General features: G+C 49.0%; 1 protein-coding gene across 3 annotated transcripts in view; it reads left to right on the plus strand.

The window, feature by feature from the left end:
• Positions 1 to 22565, plus strand: part of PTPRG (protein tyrosine phosphatase receptor type G) — a 712019-nt gene that overhangs the window by 622263 nt on the left and 67191 nt on the right. The window contains exons 13-14 of one of the 3 annotated variants that reach the window (XM_029916842.1): positions 6859 to 6991; positions 20007 to 20093. In XM_029916842.1, coding sequence (XP_029772702.1) covers positions 6859 to 6991; positions 20007 to 20093 — 220 coding nt within the window. The remainder of the gene's footprint in view (positions 1 to 6858; positions 6992 to 20006; positions 20094 to 22565) is intronic. The other 2 variants (XM_029916841.1, XM_029916840.1) reach the window with 2 other exon arrangements.

Here is a 22565-nt window from a genome sequence, read left to right on the forward strand (position 1 = left end):
CTCCGAGCAAATGTAGTCAAGCTGCCCGCAGTTGAACCAGGCTAAATTATGAGTGTGTTGTTTGTCCTTCTTTTGATCTTTCCCAAACCGTGGGAGACTCCTACTCTCTCCTACTCCTGGTAGTGGTCCTTGGATCTGAGTGCGTTATAGTCTTGACGGCGTAGGGGGTTTTGTCCTGTGGCAGAGGGTAAGTCCTCACCGTGGGGTAGGAAGTACTTCCCATGGGTCTGTCTGATGTATTGCTGCCTGTAGCATTTATAGTACATTGTACTCCGTTTTTATTTGCTTCTCCTGGGATGGGAGCCAAGCCAGTAAAAGGCAAACAGCATTAATTCAGTGATGACATATGCCACTGAAAACTGTTTTTCTTTTCTTTTTTTTTAAATTTTTTTAAAAAGCAGAATGGAGGCACTTTACTCAGATTCTGCTGGATGCTGAAATAAAAGCTGAGAGGAGAAAGGGATGCGGGGAGGTCGTTAATCCTTGCCTCCCTCCTGCAAATGCTCCGAGAGGGTTAGTTTGCATCTTGGTCTAAGTTTTATCTGGAAGGCATTTTGGAAGCAGGCTCGTTCCCCTGGCCTCCATCTTCTTACCATCGTGGCAGCCCTTTATCTGCACGTTGCAGCCCATGGGGGTGCAGGGAGCGGTGGGTATAAGTTGTGGCCCCCATCCCATTTTTTCCTGGAACACATGTACCAGTAAGATGCAGCTCTGGAAAGAATATGAGAAAGGCCCAAGTTCACCGTGCGGCGGTGGGGGGGGGGGGGCGCCATTGTCCAGTAGAAGCCACAGCCTGGGCAGTTTCGAATGGGTTGAAAAATAAAATCTCTTCGAAAATAGATCTTGAATCGGGAGAGGTGCCTTGTTCAGAAACAGCGTCTTCTCTTGAGCCAGGTTAATGATTTCAGAATCCTGGTCAGGAGTTTCTTAAACCATAATTCTTGCTTTTGATGGTGAGGCCCTTTTCAGTTACCGTGTTCTTCTGCTCTTCCTTGGGGTCAGAGTGCCCCCCTGCAGATGGAAATTAGGCTGACCAGAGTGAGCTGGTGGCGGGGGCGGGCGAGGGCAGCAGGTCTGGTGTGGGACCTCAGGGAGCAGTGCGGACTGCGGCGAACTCGTGAGACCCGCCCTGTGTGCTTGCTTCCAGCTCGTGTTTGCCAGGTGGGGATTCAGCCCTGCGCCACCAGCCTTAGACATTTCTGGTAGGAGCTTCCACTGTTGGTTTTTTATGCAAATTCTATTGCTTATTCAACATTGGCAGTGAACTCACGATCCAATAATAATTAGTGGGCTAGGGGTGCCAAGCCAGGCCCTCATGTGAGCCACCAGTTCACACACCCCGAGGTGGGCAGGGATTGAAGGCCAGTTCTGCAGGGAACACCGGACTGTCTGGAGAAATCAGAGATGGACATGAGGAGAAGCTCCACGGCCCCAAAGGGGCTGCATGTCTTCCGGTGGCAGGATTTGGGCATCAGGGAGGATCACGCTCCCCAGGAGCCATGGTTGGCCAGCAGGAGGCGGCCGGGCTACGAGTGAAGCTCTGAAGGAAGGTGGGCGGCTCCCAGCCACTGGGAGTGTCTCATTTTCCCTCACTGGCAGCACTGACACCGGGTCCCATAGAGAGGAACAGAAGGACTGTTCTCTGGAGGATGTCCCTCCTCTGTGACAGGTGCTGTGCTTAATTAATGCCTGACCCCTCAGGCCAGTTTCAGGAGCCCTGCACTCAGAAGGCCCTGTATTAGCCCTCACACCACCGCCCCCCATCTTGAAAGTCCCCAGGTTCAAACAGGACCCCCGATTTCATTTTGCATCTGGTTCTGTCAACTAGCCAGGTGTAATTTGCATAATCTGCTTCAGCTTGGTTTATCTCATTTCATCCTTAGAAGTCCTCTGAGAGGTGAGTGAGCATTACCGTGTCTCCCTTTGATAGAGAAGGGGCCCTCGGCTCAGAGATGGGCAGTCACTTACCCAAAGTCACACAGCCAGAAAGGCCTGAGCCAGCATTTGTAGTCAGGTCTGCCTGACTCTGAAACACAGGAGGTTGGTTGTGTGGAAATTTGATAGTATGTTCCCATCTCTGGGGGCGGTGGCCGGGGGAAGACTGTCAGGGGACAGAAGAAGTCACAGGAGCAAGAGAGTGCATACCCAGCCCAGGCAGCATGTGACATGTGCCTGGTAGTTTCTAGTAGTTCACGCTTTGATTAGACCTTGTCCTCGGAGGGCCTGGCGGGCCACAGACCGAGTCAGGCAGCGGGACAGGCATTTCTTCCAGAGGACAAGAAGTGTGATGCGGTCTGGTCTCAGGGCAGACTTTGAGCATCTCCACAGGCAGCCTCCGGTGCTAATGCCCAGCACGACCGAGCTTCTGTGTCACTGCCGCTTAGTCATTCAGCTATGACGCAGGGGTCACATTCTGCAAACCCCAGGGAGCATTCAGCATCTGCATGGCACTGCTGCTGGGGTGTGGACGAGGGAGAGCATAGTGATGGTGATGATGAAAATCACCACCGATAACAGTAGGGAGGTGCTGATGGCTGCTAGGCAACATTCTAGTGTTTTATATATAGTAGTTCATTTAATCCTCACACTCCACGGTGTATCGCCGCTTACAGAAGAGGAAGCTGACACACAGAGAGGTTAAGTAACTTGCCCAGAGTTGCACAGCGAGGAGGAGACAGAGCTTCACTACTGTTCTCTCATGTACAGATGGGAGTCAGCCTCCCTTTGGGGACCTTGTGGAGACCTCCTCAGAGGAGGACTTAGAACGGAGTGTGGTGCGTGCAGTAAGAGAAGTGCCTGATAGGGTGTTGATGAGGATGAGGGTAGGTGCTCAGCCTTGCTCAGTGCCAGGCACACTCCTAGGCATTCTGTGTGCCTTCTCTACCCAGTGAAACAAGGTTATTTTATCCCTTTTTATACATGAAGTGCTCCAGGCCCAAAATGATCCAGGTTACTGGTTAAAAGTCACATGGGAGCGCTTCGGTGACTCAGTTGTTTGAGCGTGCAACGCTTGATTTTGGTTCAGGTCATGATCCCAGGGTTGTGGGATCAAGACCTGTGCTTGAAACTGTCTCTCTCTCAATCCCTCTGCCCCTCCCCTGCTCACATGCGCATTGTCTCTGTCTCTTTAAAGTTAAAAAAGAAGGTCACGTAGAAGGTAGCAGAGCCAGGATTTGAACCTGTGATCTGAACTCTACTTTGCCCTCCAGAGACAGCACGGACTGAGAGCTTGAGGAGGCGTCATGGAGAAAGAAGCCCCTGAACCAGGATTTAGGGACCCGTGGGAGCTGCGGGGCGCAGAGCAGGAAAGGCATCCCTCGCAGTGGGGAAGCCAGGGACAAAGGTGGAGAGGCGGGACCGTGGCCCAGCACGGTCCCTGGGTAGATGGGTGCTCCGGGAGCACGGTGCTGGGGAGCGGCCGGAGGTCATGGTGTCATGGGATGGGGGAAGGCCTTGCCCTCCCTGAGAGCAGTGAGGGATTCCTGAGGACAGCGGGCATGGTGTTACAGGGTTGCTTTCGGGCTCCTGGCACCACCCAGGCAAAGCAGTACTGTAAATAGGAAGGACGGTCAAGTCAACTTGATCACATGTCACACAGCACTTGTATTTTTGCCTGGCCTTTAGGGTCAACACCTGACCTAATCAGCCGCTCAGGACAGCGTTTTCTTAGGTCTCTCACCCTGGCAAGCGCCTACGGTCGCTCTCCCACCCTCTCAAACAAAATTCGCACGCAAGCAGTGTGAAACGTCAGGAAGACAAATGACTCAATCGTGAAACCTGAGCTTGGGCCCAGCCTGGTCCCAGGGTAGCCTGTGACTTCAAGTCCCCTACTCTGCAGACCTCCATTCTCTCCTCCCACAAGCCTTTTTTTTTTTTTAATTTTTTTATGTTTTTATTTTACTTTTGAGAGACAGACAGAGATAGCACAAGCAGGGGAGGGTGAGAGAGAGAGGGAGGTATAGAATCAGAAGTAGGCTCCAGGCTCTGAGCTAGCCATCAGCACAGAGCCCGACACAGAGCTCGAACCCACGAACCATGAGATCATGATCTGAGCCGATGTTGGACACTCAACTGAGCGAGCCACCCAGGCACCCCATCCACATGTCTTTTCTGAGATTTGATGCTCCCCGACAATATGATACAAACTTGCCCTCTCACTTTGAGGCACACCCAGCAACACATGAGATTTAGGGGGCACCGGACTATGCCATTGACCCGCACCCCTAGACCAGGACTTAGCAGGCCAAGAAATCCTGGAGTGGCCATTGCCTACCGGTTTCAGGATGGCGGAGGTACTCAGAGCTGGTGCTTCCATTGACCATTGGAATTGGAATTGGTGTTCCAATGACAAATGGGTGTGAGGGGCTATTTTGGCCCAGCGTCCTTTTCCGTATCTCAGGACGAACAGTGCTGGTGTTAGCATTTGGCCTCCTCCCCTGCCTGCCTACATCAGAGCCCAGGCAAAGGGTCCTCCTCTGTCAAGAAGCACGGAGAGAAATAAGACATTGGGAATTCCCAGTACGCAAAGGCCTCCCACGGTGGATACTGAATTCGCTTGGACACGTGGCCTGAAATGCAGCCTTCCTGCATTTTCCATTAACAGGACCTTCCGGTTTTTAAGATGGTCCCAGCCGTCAGCTAGATAGCTGCCTGGCTGGGCTGCCCCCTGCTGGAGCCCAGCAAAATTACTCTCGTTTGCCGCTGGTTCTGTCAGCCTGTCGCCAGAGCTTTGCTGTTACAGCATTATGTTGAGGGAGGGATTGCACATGTGAGCCTTGTAAGCCTCAGTTTACAACCCTGATTCCACTACTCTTGGGACGAGAACCTGTTCTTAATTCAGTTTATAGGACCCTGGCTGACGCAGCCTCTCTACCTCTCCATCGTGGACCCCCTCGATCTCGTGCTTTCTGTCCAGAAGATATTTATGCCCCTGCACGCAGCCTGGCTAACTCCCTGTAACCCTTCAGGTGTCTGTGTCAACCCTCCCGAATCCCTCGGACAGGATGGTTCTTCCCCCCTTACACACCCTTTCGGCTCCCCCGGCATCACATTCATTTTATCCTAATTACATGGTCTTATGTCTGCATCTCCCCTGTTAAGTGACGTCCGCCCCACGGCCCTGGACTGTTTTTGTCTGACATCCTGCTGTGTCCCCATCCCCTAGCACCGCGTCTGGCACACACGAGGGACTTGGCAAATGGCTGTCTAATGAGAAACAGTGGAGCAAGGGGCCAGGAGAAATGGGCCAGCACAGTTAGGGAGACACTCGATAAACCGTGAAGCGCTGTGTTGTGGTTTCTCATCAGAGGGCTCCTCACCTCCTGCCTCTGTCTTCTTACCTGTGAGCTGGCCTCAGGCTGGCCCTGAGTGTCGACAGGCCCGTGCATGAAACAAAGGAGGGGGTCAAAGTAAATTAGAGGAAGCCAGTGAAAAAGCGTGGTAACATGCTTGTTCATTACTCAGGAGACTTGCCTCTTTAAAATCTGTTCCCAGGGCTAATTATTTCTTCCCTGGCCAGCCCACCTTCTAGGACTTGGAAACCCAGCCTGATTAGCCCTGCATTTAAGCCACCCTGCAGAGGGACACTCGGGGCTGGCTGAAGGCTGGCCTAGTTTTTGCAGAGAAGGATCCTTGCTGAGAACCAGTCAGCCTGCAGCCAGCTCTAGATGTTTCCAAGGGCTTCTCCCTGCGATCCCAGTTAACCTTTGCTTTCTCGCCGCCTGCCTCCCATGGTTGTGCGCGAGCACGCCGGCCTTCCCAGCCCCGCACGGCGTCTGAGCTTCATTCGCGCCACCTGGAGAGTTCCAGGCATCTTCCCCACAGTATAAAGGAGAGTAGGTTTCTCGCGGAGCGTTCTGGGGATTTGTGAAGATCTTCCGGGGCCTGCCGGAGCCAGAGGAAAGAGCTGCTTGGGTAAGAGGTATCTGTGGACCAGAGGAAAAATCCTATGTCATGGCTGACTTTGCTGTGCACCCTTAACGCTGGCTTCTCTTTAGAGGTAGACGCGTGCTAGGGGCAGAGCGAGGCATGACTTCCTATCCCCACTCGTCCTTGAACTTTTAGAAGGATGGGGATAGGAGGAAAAACTGGGGAAATGGGATGTTGGGGGGTCTGGGTGGTAGGAACTGCTGGGCAGGTAGCCTCTGGTGCTCTCGCTGGACTGTCCTAGAATGCAGTCTGTGAGTCGTGGGCTGGGACCCCAGGGTGAGTGCTCTTGCCCTGCCCAGAGTTCCACGCCCACTCCCCACCCGTGCCTGGGAGACCGGGAGTCCCATGCTTGAGTGGTTGGCCCACTGTGACTGTATCTTTGAGGGAGAGCCGCTTTCCCAAAACCGAATCAGGAGCAGGTCCTAGAGGAAGGGGTAATGGAGGCCAAGCAGCTGAAGGATATAACCATTGTGATTACAGCTGGTTATCTTCCTAAATCCCATCAGCCCCTCCCTCCGGCCCTGGCGCGGGGGAGCCTGGGAGCCTCTCGGCCACCTTCCCCTGTCCCCGCCTCCCCCCAGTCCTTTTCTAGAGGCAAGTGCAGTGTTGCCTTCAGACTTGAGCACATCCAAATGCTGCTGTGGGTCCTCGTGTTCTTGGAGTGAGGCTTGATGTCCGTCTTCTGCACAACACTCTGTCAGACCATCTTGATCTCTATCTGCAAGTCCATCCCACAGGCAGTTACAGAAAAAGCGCCGTTTGGGTCGGGACCTGGTAGGAAATGGTGCCAGCTGCAGATCGCCACGCTCACCCTAGGGCAGCCGAAGCAGGCCGCTCAGGCCTCCCGGAAACCACTCCATATCTCCTTCTGCCTCCCCGCCCCACCTCTCCACCAGCTCCTCCTCTAACTGCTATGGTTTCTCTTTGCAGCAGAAAAGAACACCTCTGGAATGATAAGCCGTCCGTCGGCAGGGAGGATGGAGTGGATCATCCCTCTGATTGTGGTATCAGCCTTGACCTTCGTGTGCCTCATCCTTCTCATTGCTGTGCTAGTTTATTGGAGGTGAGTAAGCCAGGCTACACCCACAGAGGGGAAGTGTGGGCTGGGTCCTGCTGTGAGCACGCTGCCCCGGGGAGGGGAGCCCACGGCCTCTGATTCAGTGAGTTGAGGCAGCTGGAGTGCGGGGCCGGGGGTCACCATCAGGGTTGGGGAGGGGGTCTGTTCAATTTGGAAGCAGCTGCTGGGCTAGAGCCACTTCTGAGATCAAGGCACTTAGGGGGCACTTCTGAGATTTAGTACCAAAGTAGCTTTTGCTCAGGGATCCCAGCATGGGTACTTGCTTGATTCTGTCCCGTTTCCACGTGAAGCTTTCGTGTATGGAAAATGAGTTAATAAGGTTCATGGCAGTTCCACTCTCTCGGGGGCCACGTTTCACTTTGCTGTATCTAAATAATGACCTGTCTTGACATGGAAATGTTTGTCACAGCCTTTTGCTGAAAATCCGGTTACTGGGAACCATGTAGACTACTCTGTGGCATTTAATACATGTAATATGAAAACGGCTATTTTAAGTACTCCCTGCATTATCATTGTCCTTGAACTAGTTCTCTCTGCTTCCCCTGGGAAGCCTGCTTGTAGCTTCTGCTTAAAAGATCTGTGTTTTTCAGCTCCGTTCTCCAAGCCAGCTTAACAGAGCGAGGCAGGCTGGCCCACTTGGTTGGCCCGGCGACCTTAACCTCTCAGACTGCCGGAGCGGGCTTCTGCCCTTGAACTGGCTTCCTCTATGATGAACAGGTGTCCTGTTTCCATTCTTTGTGTCCTTCTTGCCATTCGTGCAATTAATCTTGAGCTCCTGTTCTATGCCAGACAGTCTTCTTTCATGGAGCTTACTTTTTAGTGGAGGAGACAGACCATAAACAAAGCACATACATAAAATCTTGGGTGCTTAAGATGGTGCTAAGTGTGTAATGGAGAAAACTAAATCGGGAAAGAGGGGAGGCATTCTGGGATTTATGGTGAGTGTTCAGAGTAGTTAAGGAAGCCCTAAGTGGCAAATGACACTTGAGCTAAGACCTAAAGCAGGAGGGACTCAAATGGGCTCACGTGGGGCAAGTTGTAAGTGGTGGAAACAGCATGTGCAAAGGCCCTGAGGCAGGAATGTGCCTGATATGTTTCAGGGAAAGCTAAGAGGTCAGTGTGGCTAGAGCAGGTGAGCGTGGAGGAGGGTGGTAGGAGAGGACATCAGGAAGAAATGGGGTAGAGGGGAGTCATGTCATGTACAACCTTGCGGGTCATTCAGAATACATGGCCTTTCACCCTGAGGTAAAAAGGGTTTGCCACAGAAGGGTGTTGTGATGTAACTTCCAGATTACTTAGCTGCTGTGTTGCAAAAAGCTTGAGGAGGATCAGGGGCAGAAGCAGAGGGACCAGCTGGGACATTGAACTAGTCCAGCGGAAGGTGATGAGGATGGCCATGCAGATGGTAGGAATCAATTGGGCTTAGATCTGTTTTGAAGGTGAGAGCAACAGAATCTGCTGGCAGCTAGGCTGTGAGTTCTAATTCAGGAGAACCAGGAAATGGGGATTCATCTCCAGCTCCCCTAAGTGTCTGATGGCACCTCTGACCCTCTGAGTTCTGCAGACCCGCTAGATCATGAATTTCAGGGTGTTTGGCATGAGCCTCGAAATACTAGACCACCTCCATGTTGTTCCTGCTCCAGGACAGAGCAGTTTGCAAACACACACTGTCTGGTAAATTGGAGGCTGCCTAACCTGGCTCTAACGGAGCATGTAGAAGTAACAAAGGATCTGCATGCTGCTCTCTTGGCTGTGCTCAGGACTGTGTGGTCTGAGTTGCACACCCTCCCCATGGAGGAACGGAGAGGGTTCACAGCTGCCCCACGCTGGGGACCATTGCTTAGCAACTGCAGTGTGGAAAACGTGCCTGTGCTAAGCAGCTGTAGCCAAAAACCTCAGGACTGTTGGGGTTCGGCCCATCCTGGTCCTAGGCACCCCTCCCCGCTGCCGAGCCTGGATCACTTTGACCAAAAAACACCATAGGCTCTGTGGCCACGCATACAGGGAGACCGGGCCAACACACATGTCTACACTACAAGCTATGTGGAGGAAGGGACTGTACGATCTAGCTAAGAGCACGTTATAACCCTGCCATTCAAGATGCATTTTCCCATCATACCATAACTAAATATACTTTGGAAAAACTCATTCTGGATAGAAGATGTTTTGAATAGTAACATTTGTTGTATAGAAATTAGGTCTTCCTTATATATGCGTATGTACGTATGTATTGAAAGCTTGATTAACCAGAAGTGGGGCGCATGGGTGGCTCAGTCAGTGAAGTGTCTGACTTTGGCTTGGGTCATGATTTCACTGTTCATGAGTTTGAGCCCTGCTTTGGGTTCTGTGCTGATAGCACAGAGCCTCCTTTGGATCATCTGTCCCCCCCTCTCTCTCTGCCCCTCCCTTGCTCATGCTTGCTCTCACTCTCTATCTCTCTCTCAATAACATTTAGAAAATGATTTTAAAAAATTAGAAGTTTAAACTTGAACGGATCCCACACATCACGTGTGGGATCTTTTGCTAGACTGAGTGCCCAGATACAAAAGTGAATGTGACGGAGAAAATCCTTACAGATGAAGGAAAATAACATTGAATTAGCATTAGAACGGCTGAGTCAGCTAAGCCTGAGAACAGCCTAGAGGAGACAAGGACCTGTTTTCTGTCCCAACTTTTTCGTTTTTTATTAATGTGAAAGGCAGCATGGGGGAGCTCACACAGAAAATTGGTCGCTGCGGAAGAGACAGGCATGTCCCGCCGGCAGTGCAGTTTTGAGGTTGGAGTAACAGTGTTGCTTTTCTGCTTTTTGAGGCGCAGTGAGAGCGGGTGATTGGCAAGCAGACTTGACAGAAGTAGAACATTGAGGCAGATCAACACCCTCTAGACTCTTGTCCCCAGTGGCAGGCCTGGCACCCAGGGACTCCCTGTGGTAGCAGTTTCTACAAGCAAGGACAAACCCTTTGCATCTCTTGTTCTGGTCCCTGGTCACTTGGAGTTCTTGACCCTGCAGTTGAAGGAATCCGTGAGGAACCTAAAGTCTCTGATGGCTTGTTCTCCACTCGTGTCCCCTTGTACGATGATGCTAGTGCTGGCTCAGGTTTTCCGAGTCCCGTTGTAGTGCCAGGAACCAGGCGGAGCACGTGAGTGGCACCATCTTTGGTGATTCTCCGAAGAAATCTTAGGATGGGTGCTACTATTAACCCATTTAAGAAATCAGAGACTGGGAACTCGGGGAGGCCAAGTGACTTACCCAGCATCCTGGTGGAAGTGGTGAACCCTGCTTTTGAACATGGGACTTGTTCATTCTAGAATCCATAACCTTCTTGAACCATGAAGATGCATGTGTCACACGTACATCCCATGAAAGCTTAGCATGACTGACATTCGGCCAGGTCCATGGGAGCTGGGGTCAGTGGGCCTGTTGTGACACCACCTTCCCAGTGAGTCTCCCCTGCTGTTTTTGGTCAGAGAAGGTAGAAGAACTCCTATTGGTTTAATGCAACATCATCATCTGCAGTGATGGAATTGACCAAAATCTATTCCAAAATAACTTAAGCTCAAGGGGAAAAAATCCGTGATTCACGGAATTGAAAAGTTGGGCACACGAGGCCCAGCTAGATGGCAAGGAGGAGCCAGGGCAGCAGGGCTCAGCTTGTGTTGTGTGCCGCTGTTTCTCTCCCTCTTTGTCTCTGGGGTTTATTCTCCCCGTGTGGGCTTTTCTCCGAGGCCCTCTGTTTCCACATGGTGGCCTCTGGCCCACAGGAGACATACACCCTCCCGTCCCCGTGGAAAAGGGCGTTTATCTTCCCTAACTGTTCCATCTCCGTTCCAACATGGTGTCTCTTAGAACTGACTCAGGTCATTTGTTCATTCCTAGAACCTACTCGAGGGATTAAGGACTTTTGTCAGAAGTGAGGTCTTTGCCATCAAAATCACATGCACAAAACTGGACAATGGGCGGCTTCCCAAAGGATATCAGGGCTCACAAAGGTGACCAGATGCAGGCGCCAGGCAGGCCGAAGCAGCCAGTGTCTCCCCTTCCAAAGAAGCAGGGAAACTGGAACCAGGATGAGAGGGATGTCTGCTAAGAAAAGAGAATTCCAACTTGGATAGCAAAGAAATACACATGCGAGTAGTAGGAAGGAGGCAAAACGGGCATGTGAGGCCAGCCTGGGATTCCAGCCAGGACTCGGGTGTCCTGTATGCATGTGTCATGGACGGGAAGAATAGGGACCATTTCCAGCCTCCTCCCCACCATGGGATGGTTAGCCTGTGCACGTGGCCATTTTAGGAGGGTCGTGTTGAAGAAACGACAAAGCGGTTTATACTGTTGTGTGGGCACGGACCCACAGGCCGCTTCCTCTGTGCCTGCCGTGCTCATGGTATGCCTGCTGCACGGCATGCTGGGCCTGGGGATTGGGAATGAGGGCCCGTCTCCCTTTCTCCCTGTGGTCCCCTCCCCGGGAGAGGCAGACAAGTAAACACAATCGGGTGTGGAGAACGTTTGGAGGATTGAGTCCAGAGAAGAGCAAACCTAGTAAGAGGGTGTGCAGGTGTGGGGCTGGAGAACACCTGCCAGATCGTAAGCAGGCCCCTGTGGTTCATTGTCACTGGAGTTTGGGGACAGCAAGAGCCAGATCGTGAAGGATGCTAAGTGCCATGGAAAGGCGTGAAGGAACCACAGCCATAGGAAGGCGAGATGAAAAAGATGATCTTGTGGAGCGCTGAGGGGGCGGCATGGGCCCAGAGGCAGACAGCCTGGATTAGGAGCCGGTCTCCACCACTCACAATGCATGGCGCCAGAGCATGTGTTGTTAGCAGGGTCTCAGTTCTTCCCAAAGGGGTAAAAATGTGTTCTTGGGAGGTGAAAAAATGTCCTCTTGGAAAGCACGGATAGACCTACAGTACACATACTCACGGCATGTTCCGGGTATTAAAATCTCACTGCAGGGTAGCGATTAGGAAATGTCTGTTGGTCCCTTAGGGAATGCGCTTGGTCACAATGAGCACCAGGCCACGTGTGGAAGGGCCAAACCACTATATTGTACACCTGAAACGAATAGAACACTGTAAGTTGGCTAACTGGAAGGAAAAAACCTTACAGAAAGGGTCCTTAGGACACGCTGCCAATAGGAAGAAAAGAGAATTTCGCCCTCTGCAATATAGTCCGGAAATGTGCCCGTTGGCTCCCATCAGGATGAGGTGTGCCCTCCTGGGAAATGATACCAGTGCCTGATAAACAAGGAACGATAACTGTGTTATCCCCGACTTTAGGGAAAAGTAAAAATTCGATTCTAAAAAGAAGTTCCTTCATAAGATCAGGTTACAGAGCTAAATGCATGCTGTCCCTTAAATGTAGTCAGGGCATAGCTGTATACTTTCCAATCCTATGTCATTGCTTAAAACCTGGTTTGGAAATAGCTTTGGGAATTTCCTTGTAGAGTTCATTCTTTGGAATGATCTCAGAAGTCCCAAGTATTTATCCTAGAAGTCACTAAGAGTCATTTGGAGCAAAAGCGTTTGGAGCTCAGTATAAATGTAGGTGAACCAACTGAAGAGAAGCACCTGGGGCCAAGAAAGGGAAGGTTAATGAAATGGCTTTGGGGATCCTCCCATTGGGCCTAAAGAGCATTCCAGAAGAGCAGACCCCTAAGTAACTAGGTTAAAGGCATGACTCACCCACCCAGCCCACCCTTCTGGAAGCCCAGTGGTCAGCCTCATTAACTCTCGATCCGCTGCATTAGAGCAAGCTTCATTAGCTGCCATAGTCCTCCCCAACACCCTAGTGGCCTAAAACACAAGTTCATTGTCACCTATGTGTTGACTGATGGAGCTGGGCAGCTCTCTTCCACATGGGGCTTCTCTTTCTGGGACACAAGTGGCTGTAGCAGTGATTGAAAAAATACTGAGGGGCACCTCGTTCTCAATTGCATAGCCCAGGAATGGAATCCTTCAGGACCGTTGGTGCACCATTGGCCAGAGAGAATCCTACACCCCCCAGGATACATGGTGGAGAGTCCATGGACAGTCCTGGAGTGTTGCCTCAAGTATCCTCTGCTACTCAGACCCACTGGCCTCATTCGGCAAAGAGTGTGTTTTTTTGAAGGAACAACTTTCAAGGCCAACCATTAGATGAGCCTCATTTTTCACATTTGGCCTGAACTAAAGAATAGGACAGAGACCTGATTTTAATTTTTATTTTTTTTGTCAACAAAGATTCCTAGAGTGGCAGTAAGGACTCTCTGAACATTGTTTTTCTAGGCGGCAACATGGATATGTGGAGAAGCTTACCTTTGGATATTGGCTAGCTCAGATATTAGAGATCTGCTACAGTTCTTTGTCAAATGCTCCTTGCAAAGGTCTGCATGGAAGAGCTATAGGAATCCACATCCATAGTAATGCCGAAGTTTCTGTGGAGCTCGGAAGAAATAGATGCTTTGGAACAAAGGTCAGGGCTTTAGGGCAGCTAATAAAGATAAAACTGAAAAATCCCCTAATAGGCACAGCTTGCCACCTTTTGCAAATGGTGCCCTGTGTGTGCCTTTTAAATATCGTAATCCATAACACCCATGCAATGTTTCCGTGCAGGAATCATTTCCGTGGAAATGAGGGAGAGGCAATACGTTGAATAGTTTTTGAAGTGTGCCATTTTGGCCTTACCACTCAGGATGGCATCAGAATGCACCTTTGAATCCCTAACAGTCAGGCAATGCATTCCAAGATCTCCAGATACCCTGTCTTCCCAAGACAAGCTGTTTACATGGCAACAATGTGCTGACGTTCCTGAAAAGACCGGGAGCTGCACAGCTGCTACCGCTCAGAAAGAAGGGGGGAGTTTCTGGAAGGGTTTATCTCGAGTTGCATAATTTGAGGTAGATGCAGGGCGAAGCGCTCTGAACAGGTTGTCCGGTCGCCGTGCTTGCGCATACGACTTGCTGATGTTCGAACTTGCTCCGTAGCATAGCTTAGCTACCATGAGCAAGATGTCAGGGTCCATCCATTTAGGACTGTGAGTACTGCCAAGGTAATTAAAAACATTTTTTTCTGCAATCGAGAGAAAAATTGCTTTGAAGATAGCTCTTTTGGAGCCAAATCTCCCCCCAGCACTAAAGTGACTCTCTTCAGGCCTTCATAGCCAAGAATCTTTCCTTGAATATTTACCATACTGCACATGTGTTAAATAGATTACTTTGCCCCCTAATCAGCGTTCAAATCCTAGGAGTTACTACATTTTGCAGATCGGAAAACCAAGGTGAAATCAGGTGACATGCCCAAGTCACAGTGGTCATCGTTGGTGGATTCTGGATTTGAACCCGGCCAATTTGACCTCATAGCCCACTATCATAATCATTAAATTATTTGGGGGGGGTGCCTGGGTTCTCAGTTGAGTGTCTAACTCTTGGTTTTGGTTCAGGTCATGATCCCAGGGTTGTGGGATTGAGCCGCCGGGTGGGCATAAAGCCTTCTTAAAATTCTCTCCACCTCCCCCTCTCCCACATGTGCTCTCTCACTCTGTCTCTCTAAAAAAAAAAAACAAAAAACCAAAAAACTTTATAAATTAAAACTTATTTATGACGTTATTTTGCCTAAATGAGGAGTAGCATATCGGGAGTCATTTACTTCCTTCCACAGCCTGTTTTCATGACACATGCTTCTCATAAAGATCCTGTGGTTTGAATTTGCCAAAATCATGTGGAAGAAAATTTTACAGGACCAACTGTAATTTCAGGTGTTCGAGAAACTGTAAGTTTTGATATTGACAATCTATTCGTCTGGTCTTATCCCATCTAGTCAGTGCTATATTCCCTTGATGACAAGTTGAACATCAATATTATTGACCATAATTCTAGCTTAAAGAACTTTCCAGAAATATAGAACAGCTTTAATTCTCAGATTCAGGTAGGACTGAGCTAACTGCATGGACTCTGGAGCAGAAAAAATGGGAACTTGAAGGAGTTGTGAGGATTGTAACCTCTGGCCCGTGTTTCTTTGTTTGGAGTTAGACTGTCATGCTCTGATCTGAGAAATTGGTGGCCCCCTTCGGCCCATGACTGAGCTGTGGTAAATTCTGTGGTGGGTGAGTCAACACTGACTGAGCCTCATGGGCAGATAGAAAGAAGCTCTCTGTAATCCCTACCTTTTACACCTGGAGAAATTTGATCCTTTCTCATTAAGAATGCTATTTCAGTCACCAGGGTGGCTCAGTTGGTTGAGCATCCGACTTCAGCTTAGGTTATGATCTCACAGTTTGTAAGTATAAGCCCCACATCGGTCTTGCTGCTGTCAGCCCAGAGCCTGCTTCAGATCCTCTGTTCTCATCTCTCTCTGCCCCTCCCCTACTCTCTTTCGCTCCCTCAAAAATTAATAAACATTTACTTTTATAAAATGCTATTCATGAAAACAAGTGCATTTTTTTCGGATATTGCCATGTTTTTTGCTTTGTTCTTTGGAAGACAGCATAATAAGTAAGAGGGGATGTTGGAGTCACTGGATATCTCAGCCACTTGAGCGTCCAACTTCAGCTCAGATCAGGATCTCATGGTTCATGAGTTCAAGCCCCACGTCAGGCTCATTGCTGTCAACACAGCCTACTTTGGATCCACTGTCTCCCTCTCTCTGCCTGTCTGTGTCTCATGAGTGAAAATAGGAGATGCAAACTACATACGTGGGAGGGGGTTGTGTTGGCATTCATGAGACTCCGACCGATACATGTGAACATGGAGTGTGGGCATGTGGTAACGCCCCTCTCCTGCCCCAGGAATGACGGACCACATGTGCCCCAGTAGAACATGGAGCCCCCACGGGAGCAATGATGACAGAGCTGCTGTGAGCCTGGGCATGTGCTCTCCACCCACCTGCCCTAGCAGCCGGCACTTCCCAGTTCACTCTCCAGTAACTGGGTTCGGTTTAGGCTTACATCCCCCTCCATCCCAGGGAGGTCGCAAAGGAGACCCAATGCCATTAAGAGTGATGTGTTGCACGCATGTGCTTCTGAACAGATCGCAAAGGTGGACACTCATCACCAGACCCGATAATCGTTGAATTGCTACAAAGCAAATGCTGTGTTATTTAATCCTCTTAGAGCAGACCCGGGTGGTAGCTAAGGTGTCAGGACTGTGTCACTTTCCTCCCAAGGGAGGAGACAGCTTCCAGAAAGGGAATGACTTTTCTGGGATCACAGAGCTTGAATGTTTTAGAGGTACTCATACCTAGGGTTTGCTTTTGTTCACCTGAGACGCGTTATGGGTGGCCCGTTTATTCCTTCTTTTGTTGCTTGTTTATTCAAAGACCTTTCATAAGCATCTGGTTTGTGCCGAGCAGTGGCCATCCAGCAAGGGGACAGAGTTCCAGTCTTCAGGGAGCCTGTAGGCCAATGGGGTAAATGAGTGGGTAAAGAAAGGTAATTTCAAATAGAGGTCAAAAACAGCCGACCCCCACACCTGTTTTATTTTCACAGATAGACTGTTTTTAGAAATCCAGATTGTTGGGGTGCCTGGGTGGCTCAGTCAGTTAAGTGTCTGACTTTGGCTTAGGTCATGATCTTGCAGTTCCTGGGTTCGAGCCCCGCATCAGGCTCTGTACTGACAGCCTGGAGCCTGCTTCGGATTCTGTGTCTCCCTCTCTCTCTCCTTCTCCCCAGCTTGCACTCTGACATTCTCTCTCTCTTTCTCTCTCTCTCTCTCTCTCTCTCTCTCTCAAAAATAAAAAAAAAAATTCAGATTGTTTTGAAAATCGGAAGATTTTTTTTAAAACCCCAGCTATTTGGGTTCTCATGTTAAATGGGGTAACATTGTTGTCGTGTTCCTTTGTGGCATCAGTGGGCTGGATGGAGCTAACGGAGGGCACATCTTTTGGGAGACAGGGACACCAGCTCTCCAGTCAGTCTCTGCTCTCCCTGCGGTGCCCTGCCTGGCCCCCTGCATTGGGGTTCCCCCGAGTTGCAGCAGTGACTTCAGGTGTGTGCTCTGGAACAGACTGACCACCACCAGGGTCGGGTGGGAGTGAGATGGAGCCGGGAAAGGCTCCTGGGAGGAAGGGTGTTGAGCGGTGGTTTTCACAGAACAGAGGAAAGCCACAAAGGCTGAGGGCAGAGCTCTGTGTCAGAGCTGACATAGAGGCACTCAGTCATGGCATGATCAGGACTGCCAGAGGGAACATGCTGTCAAATGCCCTTCATCCAGGCAAAACTAAGCCTACTTTGTGCGTGGTAGCAGATTCTTTTCCAGGGGATTTGGCATACAGGGTCGCACTGGGTCAGTCCAAGATGCTCTTACGTGGCTTGTGTGTGGAAGGAAATAGGAATGAAGAGCATGTTTATACACTTTTCTCAAGTCTAGAACAATCCAGATTGGCCACTCATATTTTATGGTGGCTTTGTGGGATCACCTTTGTCTCTTCAGCTAACAGACTGCTCACAGGACCACCGGTATCCTCAGACATCACTTTTTCTTTTAAAAAACTCATCAGTTGCCCCTGCCACTCATCCCTTTCTGGAACCTGCGTCTGTGACTGAATTTCAAGGTTATTTTTTTAGTCAATAGGAATAATTTTTACAATTCAACCCTTCAGATCCTGACAATGTGTCAAGCCAGTGGGGAGAGCTAGCGCGTCTTACATGATGCCAAAATACTGCTTGCCTCAGAGGGCTTGACTCTACGACGTGGTGGTGCTAACCTGTCTTGCTCTGAAATGCTAAAAGGCATGGGGGTAGAGAGCCATCTGAGGTCCCCAGCTGTTCCTCGAGGTGGGCACTATATTTTTTCTTTCTCCCCGCAGCCGTGTGCCGGGCATCTGGGTCACATGCCAGCTAATGCTGCTGATCGCAGGCAACTTTTTGCTCAATAACCGTCTCCCCAATGGCTACTCGGGGGTCTTTCAGAATTTATAAGAACTGTCAGTTGTTATAGTAACCGGCCCCCTGCTGTCACATCTGGCCCTGAGATCCCAGTCAAAGCTCTTGGAACAAGCTAACACTTAGTCATTAGACAAAAGCAGGGAGAGATTCGTTGTTGAAGGTTGCCGTTTAAACATACTCCCTGATCCTTAGAAGAAGGGATTGGTTCTGTCAAAGAGGAAGTGGATGCATCCATTTTTAAAGCAAACGGACTTTTCAGGAAAGGGAAATTCCTGCTACGTAACCAACACCTGTCTTTGGATTTCTCAGAATCAAGTGGCCTCTCTCCCAGGGTTGACCGTGTCCATTCTGTGGGTTTGCCCAGGTGGCCCCCTCAATTATTCAAGATATTAGTTATTGGTTTTATGGCATTTGTTTCTCTGTGAAGTGTTGTCAGTTTACGGGTGGTAGTTTGAAGCGCCTGTGATTGTGTGTGAGGAAAAGCTGCGGAGATCGCCGGCGCTGCTCCAAAATTCCCGAAAGAGTGAATCTGGCAGAATTCAGAGTAGGGCTAAGGGTTGAGAAGAAGTCTAAATATTTTAGGAAGCTGCAAATTTCAAGTTTCTATGAAGATTTGCAAAAACACTCCAACACACTCGTGATTTCTTCAGATTAATGTTCATCGCTGTACTATGTTCGTGATGTTGTGAGGACTGTTGTAATTCCAGAATGTACTCAATAGAGGGAGATAGGTTCTGAATTACAGCACACTTGCCGCCTCCCCTACCCGCCACTGTTTAGTCCTATTCCCACCTTGAGGCTTCTCCAAATTTTTGGTCCCTGTGCCAAGCCCTTGTATCCAATATAGAAGCTATAATTGTCAAAATAAATGAAAGCTTGTATTAAGGGAGAAGAGAGGGATGCCTGAGTGGCTCAGTCATTTGAGTGTCCCTACTCCTGGTTTCAGCTCAGATCATGATCTCGTGGTCTGTGGGATCAAGCCCCCCCAACTGATTAACATGGAGCCTGCTTCAGATTCTGTCTCCTCTCTCTCTCCTTCTTAGGCCCACTGCTGCTCTCTCGCTCGCGCACTCTCTCTTTCTCTCTCTCTCTCTCACTCTCTCTCAAAATAAGAAATTAAACATTTAAGAAAAAAAAATAAAGGAGAAAGAAACCTAACACTTAAAAATTCAAGGATATTCATCTCTGGAAATAAAAACTAAAAAGTAAATCAGAAGCTCTGAAATGTTCTTTGGAATTACAAACCTGAATTTAGAGTTCTACATGGGACTCGGCAGAACTTCCAGAGAAAGAGAACCTCACTATAAACGTGTTTGTCTTCGCTGTTCTCTATCAAGAATTTAGAAAGAATAGGAATCATTCCGTTGTGAAATCCTGCAGCCCAGGTAGTTAGGGGATTAAATGTAATCAAGTAAACACCTTCCAGTGTTCTTGTGTGGCAAAAGTATAGCCTTCAAATGCCAGAAACGAGACTCCAATGCTGCAGATATTTAAGTTTAAATGGAAAACTAAATATAGGACATCATATGTAGCAGGAACTTGATGACGGCTACCCCCACCTGCTCCGAGTTGCCCTTCAAACACGTTCCCCAGTCTGGGTTGTGAGTCAGGAAGTGTTCTAAGACGAGAGGAATGAAGGAAAAAAGGACAAAAACCCAGATTGGTCTAAAAGCACCACATTCACATAACATTGGTTGCAGATGTGAGGTTCAAATAATGCCCCGTAGATTCTGTCTGAGTTCTGTTGATTTCAGTGGTGTTTCAAACAATCCTGTTGGCCAAAGCTTGTGTCAAAGGTAGAAAGTTAGATCTGTGAATGGGAAAATCCAGTAATGATTGGACTTGTGACAACCTCTACCATTAACACCGGGAGTAATAAAGGTTTCTAACAGGTAAAGACCACTTTTAAGATCAAAGGTCCCATTTTGTATTAATTAACTGGAAGCACAAAGAAACCTTAATAAACACAGTCACCTTTGTGTGTAAGCTGTCCCTTTTGAAAAGTCCCAAACAGGGCCCCATAATGGGTGGGTGTGTGGGTGTGTGTGCGCTAAGTGCGGGGGAGGCTGTTCTTGTGGAACTCTTGGTAGACAATTGAAAGTACTGTCTTCTACACCTGTTCTCTTTTGTTTTTTGTTTATTTAGAGGGTGTAACAAAATAAAGTCCAAGGGCTTTCCCAGACGTTTCCGTGAAGTGCCTTCTTCTGGGGAGAGAGGAGAGAAGGGGAGCAGGTGAGGGGCGGTCAAGCTTAGGGGGGGCGGGGGTGCCTCTTTGGCTGGGACTGGCTTGCCAGAGTTTTGTTTGTTGCCCTGGGGATTCAAGTCCCCTAGAACCCACAGTGCTGCAACTTACCTGTCCTGCCCCAGCTCTCAAAAGTAAGAATTGTAAATACCAACACAGAGCTCAGGGTAGCTGGTGGCAATAAAGTATGTCCTGTGTGTGCCTGCTTTGCTTTATTTGGTGATGAGGGGGGGGTGTTTTATTTCTAGAACGGGACATACTGGGAAATTTCTATGTTGGTGTGTCTGTATGTCAGTTGTATCCATTATCTTTCCAAAATTTCAGATGTTTGCATGTTTTAGAGCTTAAAAAAACTGCATGCATTTAGCCTCACAAGTGAAAAATATCTTTGAGAAACCTAAATGTATAAATACGGAAGAGGAGTAGGAAGGGGAGAGAGAAGTGAGCAAATGGAGATCCAGCATGTGTTTTTCCATAAAAGCGAGTTGTGTTTTTTTTGAAAAATGAAAGCACATTATTTCTAGGTAGCTTGAATACTGGGAGAAAATATTTTCCTGGCATGATTTGTAATAAACCTTTATAAGTCCTGATCACAGATCTTAATCACCCCACATTACCACCTATTGCAATATTTCTATATGGTTCATAGAAGGTAAACTCCACTTTATATGGTAACATTTTAATATTGTCCATTAAGATAATTCACTAATCAGTTTTGTGTGGTGAGTAGTCCCTTATTCCTTTCAATGAAGCAATTTACAGAATTTACATTAAGGATTTTACATGTAATGATTTCTCTCCCATGGTTGGGGATGAGCATGGAGATGAAATTTTAGATAACCTTGCAGTATAATCAAGTACACTCACGAGATCTGAGAAGGTGCACTACAAGGCAACTGGGTAAGATAAATGAGAAACTGTGATCTATCTTCCTTTAAGCTATATGATGTAATTTTGCCTTATAGTGAAAAGTGCTAACTGCTGACAGACACCAGAAATGTAATTTCTCCCTAAGATCTCTTTTTACTACTCAAATCCTCAATTTCTAATCTGTTGTCAAAACTCGAAAGTTAAAACTGAAATAGAAACTCCTCTGTATAGCTTCAGATTCAAAGATGTAATCTTAGGACCTTGGCCGTCACATAAATGCCTAATATTCATGCCCAGGCTGTTATAAATACAACATGGTTTTGGCTGTAACACATTAAAAGGCAGCAACAGCTCATGGACACCGCAGAGATAATGCACATCTCCATTCTGTGTTTTCCCCAGAAGTGATACCATAGCTGGGTGGTCAGTGATTAACTCTAATTTATGCTCCTGGCCCTAGATGTGGGACGGGCTTATGAGAGATAAGATTTTAGTTCCTGGGAGGGTATACTTTGTTACAAGGTGCTCAGCATCTCTAGTTTCTTCTCTCCCCCGAAGTGCCGGAAGCTTGGGGGCGGGGGGCACAGTGCTGTGACTCATTTAGATCCAGAAGGTGAGAACAATCTTGGGAAGCTATTTGTATCCCTAGAATCCACCTGATCATGAATTCCATCTTTTACTTGACTTTTTTGACCATGTAGTAGTAAAAGACAGGCAGACCTCAGTTCAGAGAGACAGGTTCTGCACCTCTGCCTATTCCTGGCTGTGTGACCTTGAGCAACTTAACAAAGCCCTCTGAGCCTGGATGTCCTCCTCTAAGAGTGCATGCAGTGATAGTTCTTTTCATAGGGCTGCCATGCAGAGGGAATGAGGGGGTATGTGAAATGCTAGTGGATGTAATACGGTGCCCCATCACGAGGATGAGGAGGCAGCAGCTCTAGGAAGTTGCTTGTCTGGGCTATGCCGCGTGGCTGGCTGAGCGGGGAGAGCCGCGTGGCAGTCTGATGCCGGAGCACTGCCCCTTCACGCTGCTTGGTGTGCTGTGCTCATCAGTCCGTGATGGAAGAGTGGGCCACATAGACATCCTGTCCTCCCGGGGCCCACATCTCTCCTATGCCGTATGCTGCTGCTGGCGACCCCACCGGAGCCTACAGGTCCTCTTTCCTCCTGACGACTGTGTGTACTGAGACCACCAGCCCACTCCCCCCTCTCCTCCCTCCTCCTCTATCCCAGGGGCACTGGCAGCAGCCTCCTGACCCACTTCTGTCCTCTGCTGCTCTATAAAAAGCCCTCCAGAGGACCAGGGCCCTGCCCTCCTCTCCTAGGCTGCAGATGCATCAGGGAAGCCGGGCCAAACAGCCATCTCCTGCCTTGGCCTCTTTTTATCCACTCTCGTTTCCCATTCTGGTCTGCATGCCATCCAAAATTTGGCAGGGACTCGGGAGAAGAGTCCCCAAAGCTGCCTGAATAGCGACCCTTCAAACAGTTAAAAATAACTGTTGCAGAGTCTGCACATACACCTAAAGGTAATTTCCTTTTCCCCCCGTTTGTTCTGACCTCATTCGCCTTAAACAGTCCTCACCCACAGTGGA

The sequence above is a fragment of the Suricata suricatta genome, chromosome 12 (assembly GCF_006229205.1).
Source record: "Suricata suricatta isolate VVHF042 chromosome 12, meerkat_22Aug2017_6uvM2_HiC, whole genome shotgun sequence".
NCBI lineage: Eukaryota > Metazoa > Chordata > Mammalia > Carnivora > Herpestidae > Suricata > Suricata suricatta.